The sequence below is a fragment of the Microcaecilia unicolor genome, chromosome 14, assembly GCF_901765095.1.
Source record: "Microcaecilia unicolor chromosome 14, aMicUni1.1, whole genome shotgun sequence".
NCBI lineage: Eukaryota > Metazoa > Chordata > Amphibia > Gymnophiona > Siphonopidae > Microcaecilia > Microcaecilia unicolor.
Window position 1 is genome coordinate 41,916,042 of NC_044044.1, and position 20,616 is coordinate 41,936,657.

The 20,616-nt window shown below is 42.6% G+C and overlaps 1 protein-coding gene across 3 annotated transcripts in view; it reads right to left on the reverse strand.

Annotated features, from left to right (window-relative positions):
• Positions 1 to 1,940: 1,940 nt before the first annotated feature.
• The window catches only part of VPS45 (vacuolar protein sorting 45 homolog), an 86,986-nt gene continuing 68,310 nt past the window's right edge, over positions 1,941 to 20,616 (reverse strand). For all 3 annotated transcript variants that reach the window (XM_030186966.1, XM_030186965.1, XM_030186964.1), the window contains 5 exons: positions 12,620 to 12,778; positions 12,031 to 12,138; positions 10,840 to 10,961; positions 4,936 to 5,067; positions 1,941 to 2,660 (listed from right to left, as the gene is read on the reverse strand). In XM_030186966.1, coding sequence (XP_030042826.1) covers positions 2,573 to 2,660; positions 4,936 to 5,067; positions 10,840 to 10,961; positions 12,031 to 12,138; positions 12,620 to 12,778 — 609 coding nt within the window. In that variant the 3' untranslated portion in view covers positions 1,941 to 2,572. The remainder of the gene's footprint in view (positions 2,661 to 4,935; positions 5,068 to 10,839; positions 10,962 to 12,030; positions 12,139 to 12,619; positions 12,779 to 20,616) is intronic.

Below are 20,616 nucleotides of genomic sequence, written 5' to 3' on the forward strand. Positions count from 1 at the left end.
AAGTCGTTAAATCGCGGGAGGATTGTGAAAAATTACAAGAGGACCTTACGAGACTCCTCTAAGTTTGTTTTTCACCATTCTTCTCATTTTATCATAGTCTCCTTTTTTAAAGTTAAACGCTAACGTATTTGATTTTCTATGTATACTTACTTCAAACTCCTTTTACTCATTTATATGTTCCATCTTTGCTTTATACCCTACACTGTCAATTAAAATGTTCTATTACGTATTGTGTTGACATTGTAAGTAGTATATTATGCCATATTTTGAATTGTTATTTCAATATTTTTACCGCTGTAATTGTCTATTGCTCATGTTTGATTTATTCTTGTTGTACACTGGCTTGAGTGAATTCCTTCAAAAAGGTGGTAAATAAATCCTAATAATAAAAGAAAAATAATAATATATAGCAGTATCCAGGTATGTTAGGTGATCTAGACTATGAAATACAACAGCACTTAGCCTTGGGTTCCTCCCCTGTCTTGATTGAACTGCTGAATAAATGTAGGTTGCTGATCTTTGTGTGCGTGAAGTTTTTCTTTCCTATTTTCTTGCAAAAGTGATGAGATACCCTGTAGGATCAATGACCTTTTAGTGCTTGAAGGCAGATACCTCTGAAGGCCTGAAGTCAAAGCACATTGCAAAGTAGTAAAGGCCCTTTTTCCCACACCCTTGTTCCTTTTAAAGGACCCTCGCAGTCGCTCCTTTAAGTTTTTTTTTTCACCGTTCTTCTCATTTTATCATAGTCCCCTTTTTTAAAGTTAAACGCTAACGTATTTGATTTTCTATGTATACTTACTTCAAACTCCTTTTACTCATATGTTCCATCTTTGCTTATACCCTACACTATCAATTAAAATGTTCTATTACATATTGTGTTGACATTGTAAGTAGTATATTATGCCATACTTTGTATTGTTTGAATATTTTTACTGCTGTAATTGTGTATTACTCATGTTTGATTTATTTTTATTGTACACTGCCTTGAGTGAATTCCTTCAAAAAGGTGGTAAATAAATCCTAATAATAAAAGAAAAATAATAATATATAGCAGTATCCAGGTATGTTAGGTGATCTAGACTATGAAATACAACCGCACTTAGTCTTGGGTTCCTCCCGTCTTGATTGGACTGCTGAATAAATGTAGGCTGCTGATCTTTCTGTGTGTGAAGTTTTTCTTTCCTATTTTCTTGCAAAAGTGGTGAGATACCCTATTGGATCAATGACGTTTTAGTCCTTGAAGGCAGATACCTCTTAAGGCCTGAAGTCAAAGCACATTGCAAAGTAGTAAAGGCCCTTTTTCCCACAGCCTTGTTCCTTTTAAAGCATCTCACAGATACTGGCAGTGTACCACTGAGTTATCTAACAGCTTGCATATTGATTGTTAAAAAAACACTGAAGGTATTTATCTCTAAAGCTGTCACAGTGTGATGAATCTTATTGGGAAATATTGCAGAATATAAAAAACACTTATAGTATAGCATAGCATTCACTGCTTGTTTGTTTTATGTTATGGTAATGCCCACTACCACTCATTCTTTATTGACAGGCATCCTTACCATAAACATATTTACTAGCACTACAACTTCCTGCAGAAGGGAATTCTAGTCACAGGACTTGTTTGTAACAATGATGTTATCCTGAGCACTGATTTGTCTTCTCTTAAGGCCATACTCTTGTCTACTGAAGTTTTTGTGGAGACCTAGCAATTGTTGTGTTGACTTGCATTGCGTCCCCCCCCCCCCCCCCCACCCTCCTGCCAGCGCCACATTTTTTGGCATGGCTTGTGCTTCCATTCTCAGTCCATAATCTTGTAAACTGGATCTTTTTCCTCCCAGTTTTCATTTTCTGCTTTCTAATTTTGGGTCTTTAGTTTTTTGGCATTTTTTTTGTACCTTACCGTTGGAGGCACAACCCTTTCACAAATGAATACAATAATTTAGGACTCAGTAAACGTACTATGTTTTAATTATATTAGTTGCATTGTTACAATAAACCAGCAGGATATAAAGAAAAACAGGGCAATTACAGAGACTTAACACTGTCCACGAGTTTTATTTAAAAAGTGGAAGCTACAAAGAGCTAGTAACTTCCCCCTCCCTGATAGTTAAGCACTGTGGTACTGTGGCATTTAAATTTATTCCCAGATCTTCAATGCTAGGCCATACCTGGATACTGGCATTGAGTATCTGGCTGCTGGAAGCTTGGCACTAGAAGCCAAACAGCTGGTCTAACTTGCTCAGATAGTTATCTGGGTACCGGTGCTGAATACTGGCAGTAGCTGGATAACTTCTAAGAGCCACCTTATTTCAGCCACTGGACCACTCTGGTGCTACTCAGTTAGTGCTGAGACAGTCAGATATGTTTTTCAGGAGCATTATGCAGATACTGCTGCTGAAAGTCATTGACACCAGATAACTAGCTTTGACTATTAGGGTCTCTTCTACCAAACAGAGAAAGAGATGTGGACCACACAGTGCATTGTGGGAAATTTATATTACATAATGGCTAGTTGTGCTCCAGGCTCAGGATCTGAAAGTCTATACCAACAGGAAGTGACATCACAATGCACTCATCGCCTTGAGGATGGCCTGGCAGTGATCTGAGCATGCTCAGTACTCCGGTTGTACAGTCCAGCAGCTGAAACTTCTTCTAGAAAGCTTAAAAAAATAAGTGAAAGGAAAATTAGTGCAATAGTTCCAATTCGTATAAGGAAAACAGTGGCTAGAACCAGTGCTGAAATTATTGCAGGAATGGTGTCCTTGGTACTGTATTGTTTAATATGGATTTCTACCACACTTAGTAGTATTGATTTAGTTACCAACTAAAGACCACACACTCAACTGCCTTCGCTGCACTGTGTAACCCTCTGTATATAGCAGGTGTATCAAAGAAAATTTGAGGTTACACCCTCTGCTATGCCTCTCTACTCAATTTACACCTGTTACCAGGGCATCTTTTATAAAAGATCCCTATTCACATCAGGATGCCAGTTCAACGTTCCTACAAAGCTGCTCCTCTCATCTGCCTAACATGTGGATAAAGGTGGTGGATAGTGTGTATCTGGATTTTCAAAAGGCGTTTGACAAAGTATCTTATGAAAGACTCCAGAGGAAATTGGAGAGTCATGGAATAGGAGGTAGTGTCCTATTGTGGATTAAAAACTAGTCAAAAGATAGAAAACAGAGAGTAGGGTTAAACGGGCAGTATTCTCAATGGAGAAAGGCAAATAGAGGGTTCCCCAGGGGTCTGATATTTATAAATAATCTAGAGATGGGAGGAACATAGCGAGGTAATTATATTTGCAGACGGCACAAAGTTATTCAAAGTTGTTAAATCGCAAGAGGATTGTGAAAAATTACAAGAGGACCTTACGACACTGGGAGTCTAAATGGCAGATGACGTTTAATGTGAGCAAGTGCAAAGTGATGCATGTGGGAAAGAGGAACCCAAATTATAGCTACGCAAGCCAAGGTTCCACGTTAGGAGTCACCAACTAGGAAAGGGATCTAGGTGTCGTCGTTGATGATACGTTGAAACCCTCTGCTTAGTGTATGGTGACAGCTAAGAAAGCAAACAGAATTTTGGTATTAGGAAAGGAATGGAAAACAAAAATGAGGACATTATAATGTATTTGCATCGTTCCATGGTGAGACTGCACCTTGAATACTGTGTTCAATTCTGGTCACCACATCTCAAACAAGATATAGTGGAATTAGAAAAGGTACAGAGAAGGGTGACGAAAATGATAAAGGGATTGGGACGACTTCCCTATGAGGAAAGGCTAAAGCAGCTAGGGCTCTTCAGTTTGGAGAAAAGACAGTTGAGAGAAGATATGATAGGGGTCTATAAAATAATGTGTAGTAGAACGGGTAGACATGAATCGCTTGTTTACTCTTTCCAAAAATACTAGGACTAGGGGGCAGAACCAAAGATTGGGAACAAGATGATTGGAATAATAAACTAATTTTAATTTAGTGATTGAATTATGTCAGTGTTGAAAATGTATATCAGTCAGCTTTATTTTGCATTGTAGAAGGACATGCATTTCTTTCTAGTTCTCTGGCGATGCATGACATGCAGAGTCTAGTATCTCGGCTTTCAGTTTTTGTTTGCATGTTTTTTTGCAGTTCCCTATTTTGTATCAGGTAAGAGTCATGTTCTGCAGCTGATGTGGATTCTGCTAGCATGTGGTGTCTGTGTAGGAATCTGTAACAGTCCATCTTGTTCCAGGTTCCCAGTAAGCAGGCTTATTGGTGCTCTAATATATTTCAGTACTATAATAAAATTAAATAACTGCTTCACAGAATGTTACAGCTATGGGTCGGAATGGAGGAATTACTTGCGGGATGGGTGGGGATGGAATGGATCTTAGCGGGGACGGGTGGGTATGGATTAGATTCCAGTGGTGTGCCTCAATAATTTTTGCACCTTGTAAGTGTGCTGCGAGATGATAAAGGTTGTAAATCACTGGTTTACCACACTGCATGCACTTGACCTACGTAGCTGTAGAGTGCAGTGCGTCAAGAGTTATTCAGTATTTTAATCATAAACATGCATAAGTAGCAATGACCTCTTATAAAGTACCAACCAGTGTAAAAGTACACATGCTATTTGCAAGGTGTATATTCCCTGTGGGCGTGCACATAGGTGGAGTTTGGGCAGCTATAAGGCTGGTGTACGTGATTTCATTTAAGGTGGAAAATGTGTTTTTAGCCACTTACACTAGTATTTTATAAAGAAAAGCAGGTGCCTATTTTTGTTTATAAAATAGGTTGGAAATAAGGGCATTTTTGCTGCCTTAAACTAGGCACCCAGATATACTTGTAAAATTACCTTCCCAACATCTGGACATAATACACTCACAGTCTTATAAGATTAAATTCTTCCAGTTTCAGAGCTAGATTCAAGTGGCATCCAATTGGCAGTGCGTACCTCTTTGTGTTATGGATTGTGGTTCCTCCAAGAACAATTCGGACGCCTGGTGTAGTGCGATTCAGGTTATACACAGTCAGTGCTTCCTCATAGGTTGCTCCACCAATAATGAACACGATAATATCCTGAGGCCTGTAGTGAGAAGTGGAAAATAGTTTTATTGAGCTGTAAGGACTCCCAGAACTAGATATCTGACACTGTACTTGATAGGAGGAGCACTCGATCACCACAGGCACTGGATCTCTAACTGACATTGAGTGGAGGAAAAGAGTCAGAGGTTAGACAGCAGAAAACTGGGTTGTAGTGAAAGACAGAAATGTTACCTCTGTACTGATGCATCAGAAATGTGTGCATTAGAGGACAACTGAAACTGAATCTACAGCCGAAATCATCCCCCTTCTATCCCATCCACCATCCTACTCGGGCCTACCTTCGAAGCCCTGTTGATCCAGTGGAGTGATCCCGAGTTGCTCCTTGCAAGTTTGAGATCAGCAACTTCGTGAGTTTGAGTCTGGAACTTCCATGGGCAGGGGCATCTGGGGATTGATCCTGCCCATGCTGATACAAATCTCAAACTGGCTGTCGCAGGATGCCAGCAGCAGTAGTTTGGACTGTGAAGCTTACGGGGGCAGGAGCGACTGGGATAGCTCCTGCCCCAAACAGGCCACTGGACTACTGGGGCTCTGAATGTAGGACCAGGGAGGGAAACGGTATAGAGTGGTCATAGGTGTGGGAGCAGGGAGTTTTGATTTCAGTTGAAAATGCACTTACATTTTTCATCCAAAACTGAAGCATTGCTGAATCCGGATTTTGGGCCAGTTTCAGCACCGAAGCCAAAATTCAGTTAGCCTCTAGTATTTATTTATAAAATTTATATTCCGTAGCGTCCCACAGATCAATCCAGAGACTTGTGGGTTATGTCCCTCTGCCAGCAGGTGAAGATAGAGAGAACTTCAGAGGTTTACTATATGCAGTCTTATATGCCTCTTAAAAAAAAAAAAAAAAAAAAAAAGCATCTCACAACTTGTTCACAATAGCGCAGTGAGCTCATGCTGGTTTATAGTAAGGGGATCAAACTTGCCTCCGGTAGCAGATTTCCAAAGGGGGTGAGTATTTTTATGATGGTGTTGCTGTGGCAGGGTCTCGTCAGCACAGCTCCCAGTGTGGGAACTGGGGAGAGGCATCGGGCCCACAGTTCCCACAGGCCTGCCGACTGCTGAGCCACTGGATTCCGCTGGTCAGCCTGAAACCGGGGAGTGTAGCATTCTTCCAGACCATTCTGGCAGGTACAGTGTCTTCTTTGGTGTGCGTGCCTGCAGGCGCCATCTTTTCTACTGCGCCACGTGGCAAGGCTAGGGTGCTGGAGCTCCGTGAAGAGCCTGGTTTGACTGTGATGTTGGTGGTTTTGAGTGCTGGCCAATCTGAAACTGTGGCTGGGGGAGCAGGAGTAGATTCCACCCTCCCCCCTTTTGCTCCAGATTTGGTACCTTTGCAGAGTACAGCCTTTCTGATGAAGAGGCCTGAGGGACTCACAGACCCTTTCCTGTGTGTAATAGTTTCAGTCTAGCGGGGAGAGTTTCTTTCCTCCCTGGCTCTCAAGGAAACGTACTTTTGTAGTCCCAGTGCACCTTCCCACAGAAGAACATTATCAATTTATGATCATTTCTTTCAGCCTTCCCACATCACCAAGAACATTTTGTCAAGGCCATGGTGGTAGTGGTAGCTTTCCTTCGCGATGATGGATTGCAGATTCATCCATACCTCCATGATTGGCTGATTTGCAACTCTTATCAAGAGACTCTGCTACTTTCATCCAAGATAGCTACTCTTCTTCAGTCCTTAGGATTAGTAATCAATTTCACCAAGAGTCAGTTGTTTCCAACACAAATCTTGGCGTATCTGGGAGTGATATTCCACATAGGCTTGGGAAGTCTTTTTTTCCTTTTGCTCCTCAGCAACAGATGCCAACCCAAGTCAGATTCTATTTTCACTACCAGGTTGAGGGTTTGGGAATAGGTTCAAATTTTGGGTGCAATGGTCTCCTTGGACATTTTCCCATGGGCCGGATTCTGCATCAGACCACTTTAGGGGTTCCTTCTCAGCTTTGGTCTCCATCTCTCTTGTTCTCTTCAAGCCAACTTAGCCTCAATGGATGAATTCAACACATCCTTCCTCTGACAATTCATAAGTTCTCTCTCTCTCTCTGGAGGCGGCTATCTGCAGCTCATAGGCTGCTAGGATGGGCCTTATCTGGCTGTAACAGATTTTGGATCCCTTCCAGAAGATGGACAGTAGACCTCAATTACCAGATGTGGAGTCCAGGCTGGCTTATTTAGCAGATTTCTTGTATGATTTGCTTTGGACGTTGACTAAGCAGATGTCTTTGGCAGTCACAGCCTGTCATTTGATGTGGTTGCACCACTGGGCGGCAGCTGCAGCTTCAGATAGTGGCTGGATAAGCTCCCTTTTAAAGGCAAGCTGTTTGAGGACTCAAGAGAAGTCAATGAAATATCTGAGTGACAGACTCAGCATCTTCCTGAGGACATGTCTACACCTTCTTTCCGGTCGAGTCAGGCTCACCCTCTTTTTAAAGACACCAGGTACAATCATCCAGGGCAGCCTAGTTTTTTTTTTTTTTTTTTGGTTACATTTGTACCCTGCGCTTTCCCACTCATGGCAGGCTCAATGCGGCTTACATGGAGCAATGGAGGGTTAAGTGACTTGCCCAGAGTCACAAGGAGCTGCCTGTGCCTGAAGTGGGAATCAAACTCTGTTCCTCAGTTCCCCAGGACCAAAGTCCACCACCCTAACCACTAGGCCACTTCTCTTCAGCGATCCAGGTTCAGTCCTAGCAGGGTTTCAAAACTCCTGACTTCATCGAGATCCTTTTGAGTTCTCCTTAATGGCGCACAGTCCTGTCATTTCTTCATAAGGTGGTTTTTGCCTTTCATTGTCTCTTCCCGCTTCTTTTATGTTCGCCATGTACTCCTATATTATTTGGTAGTGACCGAGTTCCATTGGTCAGATCTTTGCTTCATGCTTTGCTTGGGACCTCAGGAAGGTAATGCAGCTTCCAAAGCCATGCTGGCTCACCATTTTTAGGTTATTAGATGCAGGTGTAGCGGGGGCAATGTGACCCACTGAGCAGAAATGATTTCCTGCATAGCATCATGCACTGGAAAAGACTGAAGTGCTCTTCTAGTGCTCACCATTTTAAGATTGACAGAGGTGGCTGTGCCAGGATCAGAAGAAGGAGTAGCCTAATGGTTAGTGCAGCATTCTTTGATCAAGGGGGAACTGGGTTCGATTCTCACTGCAGCTCCTTGTGACTCTGGGCAAGTTACTTAATCCTCCATTGCCCCAGGTATAAAATAAGTACCTGTATATAGTAGGTAAAGCACTTTGCTTGAACCCACAGAAAGGCGGTATATCAAGTCCCATTTCCTTTCCCTAAAAAAGAAGACATATCCGGAACCCGGAGAGACTTAGGTATACAGGAAGGCGACTCCTCCTTACAAAACATCCATGATGCATGGGATCATCAGATTCTTCACCCGTTGAGCTGAAATGACTCCTGGCACAGTCTCATGCTGTCCTCTTGCTGGTTGCAAGAAAGGGGATCTAGTTTTGAGAGCTGCAGTGGCCGTTGACTGAGGGAGGCAATTTCTTTGGCTGGCCTCTCTATGCGACAGTCTCCACTGTTGTGGGTGGCAGCGCTGTCTTTCAGAGCGCAGGTGACTTCCTTCTCTGAGCCCTGGCTAGCTTCCGTGGCTGCCTTTTGCAGTTCAGCCACTTGGTCCTCTGTCCTGCCTTGGATGTCTTTTGCAGATCGCCCACTTGGTCTTCTGCTTGGTCCTTCCCTTTCTGCTTGACTTGGAAGCGCTAGGCATTCCAGGCTTGACGTGGCAGTGTGTGAAGCATTGCTCTGGCCTGCTGAGGATGTAGTGCCCCGCCCCCCCAGGACTGCTTTGGTACATCCTACAAGTCTCTGTATTAATCTGTGGGACGCTATTGGGACTAATTTTCTTTCCATTAGTCCCAACAGATCAATCCAGAGGCTTGTCCTTTGTTATTCTTGGTTGAGTGTTTTCTTCTAGCTGCTTCAGTTTCATCAGGTTTCTTCGTTTTTTTTTTTTTTTATATATAGCTAAAATCAAACAAAAATTTTAAAAACCCCCCAAAAAACAAAACCCCAAAAAGGAAACCTTCTGTTATTACCCTCCTGCAGGAGCAGTTGAGGAGTCTACATGGGCTTTATGCAGGCAGCAGACAGCCTACTGTTGGAGTTCCTCTTTCTTTTTCCACTGCTTTATCATCGACAATTCTGAGGTTAAGGTGGTGGCACATGACCACATATAGTAAACCTCTGAAGTGCTCTCTATCTCCACCTGCTGGCAGAGGGACATAACCTACAAGTCTCTGGATTGATCTGTTGGGACTAATGGAAAGAAAATGATCAGGTAAGGACTAATTTTACCTTCCGCGCTATCTGCAATTTTAAGCATATGCATGTTTGTAAGGACTATTGGAGGTGAGGGAACACATACTCTGCTCATGTATATCCAATCACCATCTATTTTCAGAAGAAAAACACTGAGAGCACAGTCCTCTCATGGTGTTTAGTAGCCACACTGGCTAGCGAAGGAATAAGGAATCAGTAAATACAGCAGAACTATCCCAAGAAGAAAAATATATATATATCAATGCTTGCTACTTTCCACTCTTCCTTGGCTCTTACACACACTAGGAGCTGCCTTTGGATTTATGCTGCACTTTGGATGGAATATGAACCAAAAAAATGAAAAGAAACATTACAAAAATAAACTGTTTTTCTCTATTGACAGAAGTATCCTCATGGAAACTAACTTCTCTATTGACAGAAGTATCCTCATGGAAACTAACCTATCTGAATGGCCAGTATGCCTCTGTTTCTGATCAGTGTGACTATTTTTGAAGACTTTAATTTAGCACTTACTCCTGTAGTGTAAAAAAAAGAAAATTCAGCGGCACTTAACTGGATAAGTGCCTTTCACTGGGGCTATACCCAATTTTTCAGCAGCATTATCTAGATAATGCAACACTAAAAATCATCCGACTGCCTTGATACTATCCGGGTAGTACAGGGGGAAGCCAAGGATGAACTGGACATTACCAGGGTACAGCTCATCTTGAGCATCAGTACTCGGATAACTATCTAGGTAATGTTAGAACAGCAACACAGTCGTTCCAACTTTTCCAAGTACTGACACTGAATGTCAGCAGTACCTTGATAACTTCTGGTGGCTGCTCTTTAACTGTATATTCAGTACTGATATCCAGGTATAGATTAAACATTGTGGTCGGCATTTGAATCCAACACTAGCCACAGTGTTGAAATAAATCTCAGGGAAGGATGAATTCTTAGTTACTGTCAGGCAAGTATTGTGGATGAGATCATTAGATGAAGATTTGGCCTTGTGTCAGACACCTATAAAGCTGCAGGTGTGAGCTGAATTCAAATGACACCAAATCAAAGGCTGGGTTTTCTTACAGGAAACCTTAAATATTTGCCTTGCTGTCAAGTTTCAGGAATGTTTGCTACTGAAGCCATGTTAGGGGAATACCTCAGTGTTTGCTCTTTCTGAGTGAAGTCAGAATCTGCTATTAAGGGAATTTTTCCCCAGATGTGAGCATATCCCCTCTCTGGTTTAAACATTTTAAAAGGAGAACTAATGCATCATTTATCTGTAAATGATTAGAAAAGTGGTTTTATTGCTCCCACCACACCCCATCTCCTCCTCTACATTTTCTTCTCCCCCTCTGCACACTGCTTAGATGTCTGTGTTAACATAGATGCACTTTACAGACACAGTGAGAAATGCAAAAAAGAGAGGGGAGACAGAACAAGGAACCATTTGTTCGTACCGATCCCGTAGTGTGCTGGGTCCCAGGTAGGGGTACAGATTCTCCTTCAGCTTGCCTTTGATGAGCTGGTCTAAAGTCTCCTGCAGGAGTGGCTGGTGCTGTGTGTATACATTCTCAACTCCCTGAAATATGCCAGACACAGTTAGTAGAGACAGAGAGGGGGGTGCAGAACCTAGCACAGAAGTGGCCTATTACTTAGAGCAATGGGCTGAGAAGCCAGGGTTTGAATCCTACTTGTGCTATCAACACTCTTTGTAATCTTGGGCAAGTCACTATCTCCGATTGCCTCAGGTACTCATTAGGATTATAAGCTGTTTTGTGCAGGGACATCTTGTACCTAAACACTTAGCACTATAACAATGACTTATTAGCACAGTTCACGTAACGGAAGTGGCAAATTCTGTGCACTTCCATGCACAAGGTCCCCTGACTGAATCCCAAGTGAAGTCTTTTGATCCTCAAGTTTGCGGTGGATGCTATGGATGCAAAATTCACACCCCTTGGTGGCGGAGAAGACTGTGGTCATCACTTAAAAGTGCCACCTACTGGTCAGGTTCAAAGTTCATGATTACAGGTTCTGGTATATTGCCCCCAACCATGCTGTAGTGACTAGACTGAACACTGGGGTAAGATATACAGTAAAATGAGAAATATCCTCAAGTATCTGGGAATGAAGAGGCACAATACCAAGATTCCTGCCCTGGTTTCTGTGGAGCTTGAAGTAACAATGAGAAATAGGAGACTGCAGGGTCAGTAAAGCAGTTTTCTAAGGACCAATTTTAGGGAATGAGTTTCAGGAAGCCTTAATATACTTAACTATTTGAACATTGCTTAAGAGGGCAGGGTAGCCCTAGGAAGAAAGAGAGGAATCCAAAGTGTGTGTGGGTGTGTTTTTAAATAGCCTAGGGGTATGGACAGGCCAGCCAAAGAGGGAGCACCCTAAGGAAAACAGAAAAAGAAAAACAGGTGGAAATCAAAAGCTTGAGGCATTGACCTGATAACACCACAAACATTCTCAGAACCGGACTACAAGAGAAATTTATTCTGCTGATATGTGTATTGTAGGATAGTAAGGATTCAACTGTCTCTCTCCTCCCCAGGAAGTGCAAAGTAGGAGGTCTTTAGTACACAGACACAGAAAGAGAATATGGTTAATAAGCAGCACAGTATTTTTCAAAAACAGATGTATACCTTCAGTCCTTTGAAGAACTGCTTGGTGATGGCTACAGCATCTTTAGGGCTGAAGAGGTCACTCCCTCGAACACGTTTGCCACCATATTCTACAACTGCCGACACCAGCTATGCCAGAAACAAAAACTGAGTCAAAGCTATTAACTTTATGGCTGACTCAAAGGAAGCCTGTCATGTATTTGAGAAAGAAACTACCTAGAGGGGGCAATTTTCAAAACAAAATCCCTACAGATTTGCACCTTTCCCTTCACTGTAAAATTCCCTGTCTTAGCCCTGCTGTCATGAATGCCTCCCACTCAATGCAGGTAAAAGTAAACGTATATAGGGTGGGGAATTTTCAAAGAGCCTCTTTACGTGGGTAAATGTCATTTGAAAAATGCACTCATAATATACATTATTTACCTTTAAGGCAAGAATGGCAGAATTTAGACAAGATACACAATACTGGATCTGATGGGTTCGGGCTGGTAATGACCTCACCCCATTACATGGTATATTATGCTAGCAGTGATTCTTCCAAATGAGGCCTCCACTCTTCCCCCACAATCCCCAACTCAGAAGGGTGTGGGCATTACACAGCTGTAATCACCTTGCGGTATTTCTCAGAGATCCCTCGGTTCCTGAGGTCCATTAAGAGTCCTGGTAGGTTGTTACTGCTATGGCGCTCATAGTGTAGGGCATACAGCAACACCAGTCGCACTGCATCCAGTTCAGACACCTTTGGGTTCTGCACTAGCCGTTTCACATTCTAGAAACAGAAGAGACAAAAAGGAGACATTTTATCCTGGGTTCCGCCATTAAGCTAGTTGTTACAAAGCACCGGTAAGGGTGGTAAGAAAGGTAAAATTTATCTATTTATTTGTTACATTTGTACCCCACATTTTCCCACCTATTTGCAGGCTCAATGTGGCTTACATAGTGCTGGAGAGGTGTTTGTAGATTCCGGCGTGAACAAATATAAGGTTATGTTGTGGTAGGATAAGGTTCATGTGGTAGGACCACATAAAGGAAAACAAGAACGGAAGAGTTGTTTGATGACCATTACAAACTGTAGTATTGAAACTGTAGTATTGTAGTGTCGCAGAGTTTAGGCATTTATGTTGGGTCGGGAGGGTATGCCTTTTTAAACAGGTGAGTTTTTAGTTTTTTCCTGAAGTGTAGGTGATCGTACGTAGTTTTTAAGGCTTTTGGTAGTGCGTTCCACGGTTGTGTGCTGATGTAGGAAAAACTGGATGCGTAAGTTGATTTGTATTTTAGTCCTTTGCAGCTTGGGTAGTGCAGATTTAGGTAATTTCGTGGTGATGCGGATGTGTTTCTGGTTGGTAGGTCGATCAAGTCTGTCATGTATCCTGGTGCTTCGCCGTAGATGATTTTGTGAACCATGGTGCAGATTTTGAAGGCGATGCGTTCTTTGATTGGGAACCAGTGTAGTTTTTCACGAAGGGGTATTGCGCTTTCAAATTGCGTTTTTCCGAAGATGAGTCTTGCTGCCTTGTTTTGAGCTGTCTGAAGTTTCCTTAAGATTTGTTCATTGCATCCCACGTAAATTCCATTGCAGTAGTCTGCATGGCTTAGAACCATCGATTGTATTAGGTTGCGAAATATTTCCCTCGGAAAGAATTGTTTCACGTGTTTGAGTTTCCACATTGAGAAGAATATTTTCTTTGTTGTGGATTTTACTTGGCTCTCTAGTGTTAAGTAGTGGTCCATTGTGACACCGAGGATTTTCAGGTTGTCAGAGACTGTGAGGGTCCGTGCTATATTGGGATGAGAGGATGAGACAGTGTGTTTTTTCTTCGTTGAGTTTTAGTTGAAATGCATTTGCCCAAGAGTCCATGATGTTTAAGCTGATCTTGATTTCATTGGTGATTTCAGGTGGATACAGTGGTGGAAATAAGTATTTGATCCCTTGCTGATTTTGTAAGTTTGCCCACTGACAAAGACATGAGCAGCCCATAATTGAAGGGTAGGTTATTGGTAACAGTGAGAGATAGCACATCACAAATTAAATCCGGAAAATCGCATTGTGGAAAGTATATGAATTTATTTGCATTCTGCAGAGGGAAATAAGTATTTAATCCCTCTGGCAAACAAGACCTAATACTTGGTGGCAAAACCCTTGTTGGCAAGCACAGCGGTCAGACGTCTTCTGTAGTTGATGATGAGGTTTGCACACATGTCAGGAGGAATTTTGGTCCACTCCTCTTTGCAGATCATCTCTAAATCATTAAGAGTTCTGGGCTGTCGCTTGGCAACTCGCAGCTTCAGCTCCCTCCATAAGTTTTCAATGGGATTAAGGTCTGGTGACTGGCTAGGCCACTCCATGACCCTAATGTGCTTCTTCCTGAGCCACTCCTTTGTTGCCGTGGCTGTATGTTTTGGGTCATTGTCGTGCTGGAAGACCCAGCCACGACCCATTTTTAAGGCCCTGGCGGAGGGAAGGAGGTTGTCACTCAGAATTGTACGGTACATGGCCCCATCCATTCTCCCATTGATGCGGTGAAGTAGTCCTGTGCCCTTAGCAGAGAAACACCCCCAAAACATAACATTTCCACCTCCATGCTTGACAGTGGGGACGGTGTTCTTTGGGTCATAGGCAGCATTTCTCTTCCTCCAAACACGGCGAGTTGAGTTCATGCCAAAGAGCTCAATTTTTGTCTCATCTGACCACAGCACCTTCTCCCAATCACTCTCGGCATCATCCAGGTGTTCACTGGCAAACTTCAGACGGGCCATCACATGTGCCTTCCGGAGCAGGGGGACCTTGCGGGCACTGCAGGATTGCAATCCGTTATGTCGTAATGTGTTACCAATGGTTTTCGTGGTGACAGTGGTCCCAGCTGCCTTGAGATCATTGACAAGTTCCCCCCTTGTAGTTGTAGGCTGATTTCTAACCTTCCTCATGATCAAGGATACCCCACGAGGTGAGATTTTGCGTGGAGCCCCAGATCTTTGTCGATTGACAGTCATTTTGTACTTCTTCCATTTTCTTACTATGGCACCAACAGTTGTCTCCTTCTCGCCCAGCGTCTTACTGATGGTTTTGTAGCCCATTCCAGCCTTGTGCAGGTGTATGATCTTGTCCCTGACATCCTTAGACAGCTCCTTGCTCTTGGCCATTTTGTAGAGGTTAGAGTCTGACTGATTCACTGAGTCTGTGGACAGGTGTCTTTCATACAGGTGACCATTGCCGACAGCTGTCTGTCATGCAGGTAACGAGTTGATTTGGAGCATCTACCTGGTCTGTAGGGGCCAGATCTCTTACTGGTTGGTGGGGGATCAAATACTTATTTCCCTCTGCAGAATGCAAATAAATTCATATACTTTCCACAATGTGATTTTCCGGATTTAATTTGTGATGTGCTATCTCTCACTGTTACCAATAACCTACCCTTCAATTATGGGCTGCTCATGTCTTTGTCAGTGGGCAAACTTACAAAATCAGCAAGGGATCAAATACTTATTTCCACCACTGTATGTAAGGAATGTAGATAGTAACATCGTCTGCATAGATGAAAGGGTTAAGTCCTTGGTTGGATAAGGTCTTAGCTAGTGGGGTCATCATTAGGTTGAAGAAGATCGGCGATAGCGGTGGATCCTTGTGGTACTCCTCAGTCTGCTTTCCATGGTGATATGCTTGATTTTGACTTTACTTGATATGTTCATGTGGTTAGGAAACCCTTGATCCAGCTGAGTATGTTGCCGCAAATCCCGAACTTGTCGAGTAATCTCATTAATATGTTATGGTTTACCATGTCAAATGCACTAGACATGTCGAATTGGAGGAGGAGGATGTTGTTACCTACTGCTATTTGTTGCTTGAATTTAGCTAGGAGAGTGAGGAGTACTGTTTCTGTGCTGTGTAAGGGGCAAAAGCCTGACTGTGATTCATGTAGTATTGAGAATTTGTTTATATAGTCTGTAAGTTGTTTGGCCACCATGCTTTCCATCATTTTGATTGACAACGGGATGGATGCTGCCGGTCGGTAGTTGGTGATTTCATTTGCTTTTTTCATGGTGTCTTTTGGTATCGGGGTGAGTAGAATATTGCCATGTTCCTTCGGGAAGAGACCATACTGGAGCATGTAGTTTAGGTGGGATGTGAGATCTGCTATAAAGCGGTCAGGGGCGGATTTCAGCAGGTAGTTGGGGCAGGTATCTAGTTTGCAATGAGTGTTGGCGAATCTACTGAGCGCCCTTGCTACAGTGTCAACGGTAAGGAGGGCGAAGTTCAGCCAAGTGTGGTCAGCCGGGTACTCTCCTATGGTTGGGTCCAGCTCATAAAAGAAGTTTTCAATGTCAATGTTGTCTTGAGGTAGTGTGTTACGTAGGTTTACTATTTTTTTGTTGAAGTACTTAGCGAGTTTGTCTGCAGATGGGATGTCTGTATTCGATGCGGTGATCGGGTTGGTATCTAGGAGTTTGTTCATGAGTTGATATAATTTCTTCGTGTCTTTGTAATCTGTCCCTATTTTAGTTTTATGGTATGATCTTTTGGTCTGTCTTATTGCGTATTTGTATTTTCTTTGTGATTGTTTCCATGTGTTGAGTGTGTGTTCACCTTTTTCCTGGCTTGTGTGTTTAGCTTTTTCAGTTTATCGTTGTACCATGGTATCGAGCTATGCTTGTCTGTGGTTCTTGTTCGTAATGGTGCTATTTAATCTAATATGTGTTTGCATCTTTTATCCCATTCTGAGAGGTAGTATATGGATTCTGTTTGTACTGTCCATTCATTGTTGTATATCAGTTGCCAGAATGTTTTCGTGTCTACATGACCTCTTGTTCAGTATGTTCTTGGATTTGGTGTGCTCCCTTCTTCCGCCAGTGTAGGGGTAAGTTTAGTTTGTAATGATCAGTCCAAGGGGTTTCTGTCCATGTAATATCTGTTATTATTAGGTTCTGGTCTGTTGAAAGTTTGTGTGAGATGAGGTCAAGTGTGTGCCCTTTAATGTGGGTTGTTTGCATTCGTGGTTATTTGAGATCCCATAGGTGGAGGAACTCCTTACATTCTCGAGCACTGCTTGAGTTTGGGTCTTCTAGTTGAAGGTTGATGTCTCCTAGTACTAGTATATTAGAGTTGGTTACACTTGTGTTTGAGATGAAGTCCATGAGGTTAGTCTGGCCTTTGTTCCAATTACCTGGGGGTCTGTAAAACAGGACACAGTTCAAGTTATCGCATAGGATTTTGTTGTGGATTCTGATTGAGGCGATTTCAAGTTGGGGTGTCATGGATTCGGCAGTGGTTTCCGTGGTAAAGTGAGATCGGTAGATTAGTGCTATGCCTCCACCTCTTTTTCCCTTTCTGGTCCAGTATGTGATTTTGTATCCTGGGGGACATAGGTCAAGGATTATGGGGTCTTTCTGGTCATGGATCCAGGTTTCGTTGATGAAGAGTAGGTCAAGGTTTTCTGCCGTGATCCAGTCTGTTAGAATTGTTGTTTTGTTTACTGCTGATCTGGCATTGATGTAGCTCACTTGTATTGTTTGGTATGGGTCTACTGTGTTTGGTGTTGTGTGGACTTTTATTAGTTGTCATTTCTTTGCTGGGATGAGTTTGTTTGGGCCCTTCTTTGCATTCTGTGTTATTTGTCCATATATTGGTGTTCTTCCTTCGTTTAGGTTGTTTGGTGTGTCTGATCAATCTTTGATGATTGTGTAGTATATGTATGATGTTGGGGTGGTTATTGTAAGGTGGATCAATGATAATGAGTGGATTATTAGGAGTAGTTTGAGGGTATCCATTTTTGTTTCTGTTCACTGTGGGCTAGCAATGGGGCTGTGTCTGGATGTGTGGGAGTGATTTTGTTCTTGGTGTGAGTCGGTGTTCTGCTCATGAGAGTTGTTTCAGTTTGGCTTTATGACTCTTGAGGTTGATGCTGGCATAGGTTTCAATGATGGGTTAATGAGCGGGGGAGGGTGGGAGGGATAAGAGTCATTCAGTATCAGTGTCCTCCCTTTAGTCTGCCTCTTGCAGCTTTGTGTTTCCCTCCCTTCTCACCCAGGGCTCCTATTACTGGTTTTGGCTAGAGATGGGGGGGGGGGGGGGGGGGGGGGGGGGGGGGGGACACCAGAGCTCCTTCAGGTAGTTAGTAGGGGGGTGTCTCATGTGCACCCAAAGTACTCAGGTCGGAAGTTCCGATTTTGAAGCACCTTCACAGTGAGGTTTCCTTCTCACTCTGATCATGCTTCAGGGTTTCTGATGAATTTTGCATCAGACTCTTAGTTTCAGGTCAGTTTCAGTTCAGAGGTTTTGCTCTTTGCATAACAGTAGGAAGGTGCTTGCCTCAATTACTCCCTGGTATGTGAAAGGCAGAACCCTGAGGTATGTATAATTATGAACAGGGCTGAAGTGATAGAACAGCACCCTTTTTAACAGACCTTTCTAGGATTAAGTCATCAAACCTACAGCCAAGGTTTCTGCAGAAAAATGTTCATGAAAATAATAAAGTATTTACTGAGATCTGTTTACTGTACAATGTCTCTAGACATGTTGTACTTATCAGCACAAACTGCTACATTCTGTCTTTAATAGACAAGACTAGTTTTCCCAGCTATTTATCGCAGAGAATTTGAACATTGGAGGGCTTTTGATTTTAATGTAGTCATATTTGTACTTCCTGGAATGTGAAGGAGCATAAACAGTACCACTGGAAAAAAATAGATTTTTTTTTTACTGAATAGGGTCATGACGTTAGAAGAATTTATGTCTATAGAATAAGGGTCCCGCTTTCTCCTGCCCTGATCCCATAGTCTAATGTGTAATGATGTGCTTACATATGCAAGCAGCCGTTACACAGGAGAGCTATTGTCTTTCCTGGTGCCAACTTCTTAAATCCTTCCATTCATGATGAGAATATGACATACAATGCTGCATCTCACAGATGGCCAAAAGACATGAAGTCAGGATGGACCTGAAGACCTCTGACATCAGCAGGCAAACAATCTCCCTTATCCTGTGGGTATTCTTCATTATATTTGGCCATTCTCACCCTTTTCCTTCTATTATTACCATAGGGCAGGGGTAGGCAACTCTGGTCCTCGAGAGCTGCAGGCAGGTCAGGCTTTCAGGATATCCACAATGAATATACAGGAGATAGATTTGCATACCATGGAGGCAGTGTATGCAAATCAAGTTCATGCATATTCATTGTGGATATCCTGAAAACCTGACCTGCCTGCGGCTGTCGAGGACCGGAGATGCCTACCCCTGCCATAGGGGCTATAATGAGGGGATGGGGCCACAACCCTGACTGTGCCTCAGTATCTGTCTCAAGGTGTCAGTTCTGCTGAGATTACATCTGTAACAAGCCTAATGGGAATGTTTTTCCCATGTACCTTCATATGCTCCACTGGAGCAATTGAGGGCAATATGTTTAGCCTAGAGTAAAGGTTCTCAACCCAGTTCTCGAGATACACCCAGCCAGTCAGATTTTCAGGATATCCACAATGAATATGCATGAGATACATTTGAATGCACTACCTCCACTATATACAAATCTATCTCATGCATATTCATTCATTGTGGGTATCCTGAAAACCTGACTCGTTGGGTGTGTCCCAAGGACTGTATTGAGAACATCTGGCCTAGAGGTGCTCCAATAGGCCATAAATAAATTGAAAAAGCCCAACTTGCAAATCCCAGGATTGCAATCCACATAGCTGCCTTCAGAGATGAAGTGGGAGCTACACAAACTGGGATTATATGCTATGCTATACTATACTGTGGTTGACACATTCTGAAATTCTGGATTCATTGCTGACCAAGATCTTTCTGCAATACTAAATGTTTATTTACTAACATTCTTCCACTACTCATGATGTATTGTAAGCCACTTTGAGCCTGCAAAGAGGTGGGAAAAAGTGGGATACAAATGCAACAAATAATAATAATTACAGTCAGAGAAAAGAGGCACCCTAGTCAGGTGGAATTACATTATATAAAAGAGAAACTAAAAACATAGCAAATAGAAATCAGACCTAAATTAATCAGCACAAAACACGTGCGTTTTCAGATGCTTCCTAAATAAGTGAGATAAGACAAAATCAACCTTACAAAGTTTAGCAACCCATTCCAAACCTTTAACAGCTAAGTATTTAAAAGAAGAATCCAAGTTTGTTTTTTTTTTTTTAGCTTAACCCTTCTACAACTTGGAAACAACATAGTAAAAGCTTGAGCTATTTGAGAAGTCTTGCTAGATCTTAGTAAGGGAGAATTTGTTATTCCAACCATATTTTGACCAGCAACAAAACATGCAATTTTAAAACATACATGAGAGGAAACTAGGAGCCAGTGAAGCTCTTTGAACAGAGGAAGTACTCTCTCAAATTTATTTTTTCTTAAAAAAAACTCACGGCTGTGATTTGGAAGGTTTGCCTGCTGCTGCCATTTGTTGGCAGCAGCCCAAGATATCACGTTTTTCCCTGAGTCTGTGACACACTAATGACCCTACTTGACAACATGGGAATATGTGGTGCAGTTGCAGCACAGTTCAATGGATTCCTAAGAACCAGATCCTACTCTGTAAAGATGTCAAACCAGATATCAGCTTCTTGGACCCCTGAATGTGGAGTACCACAGGGATCTCC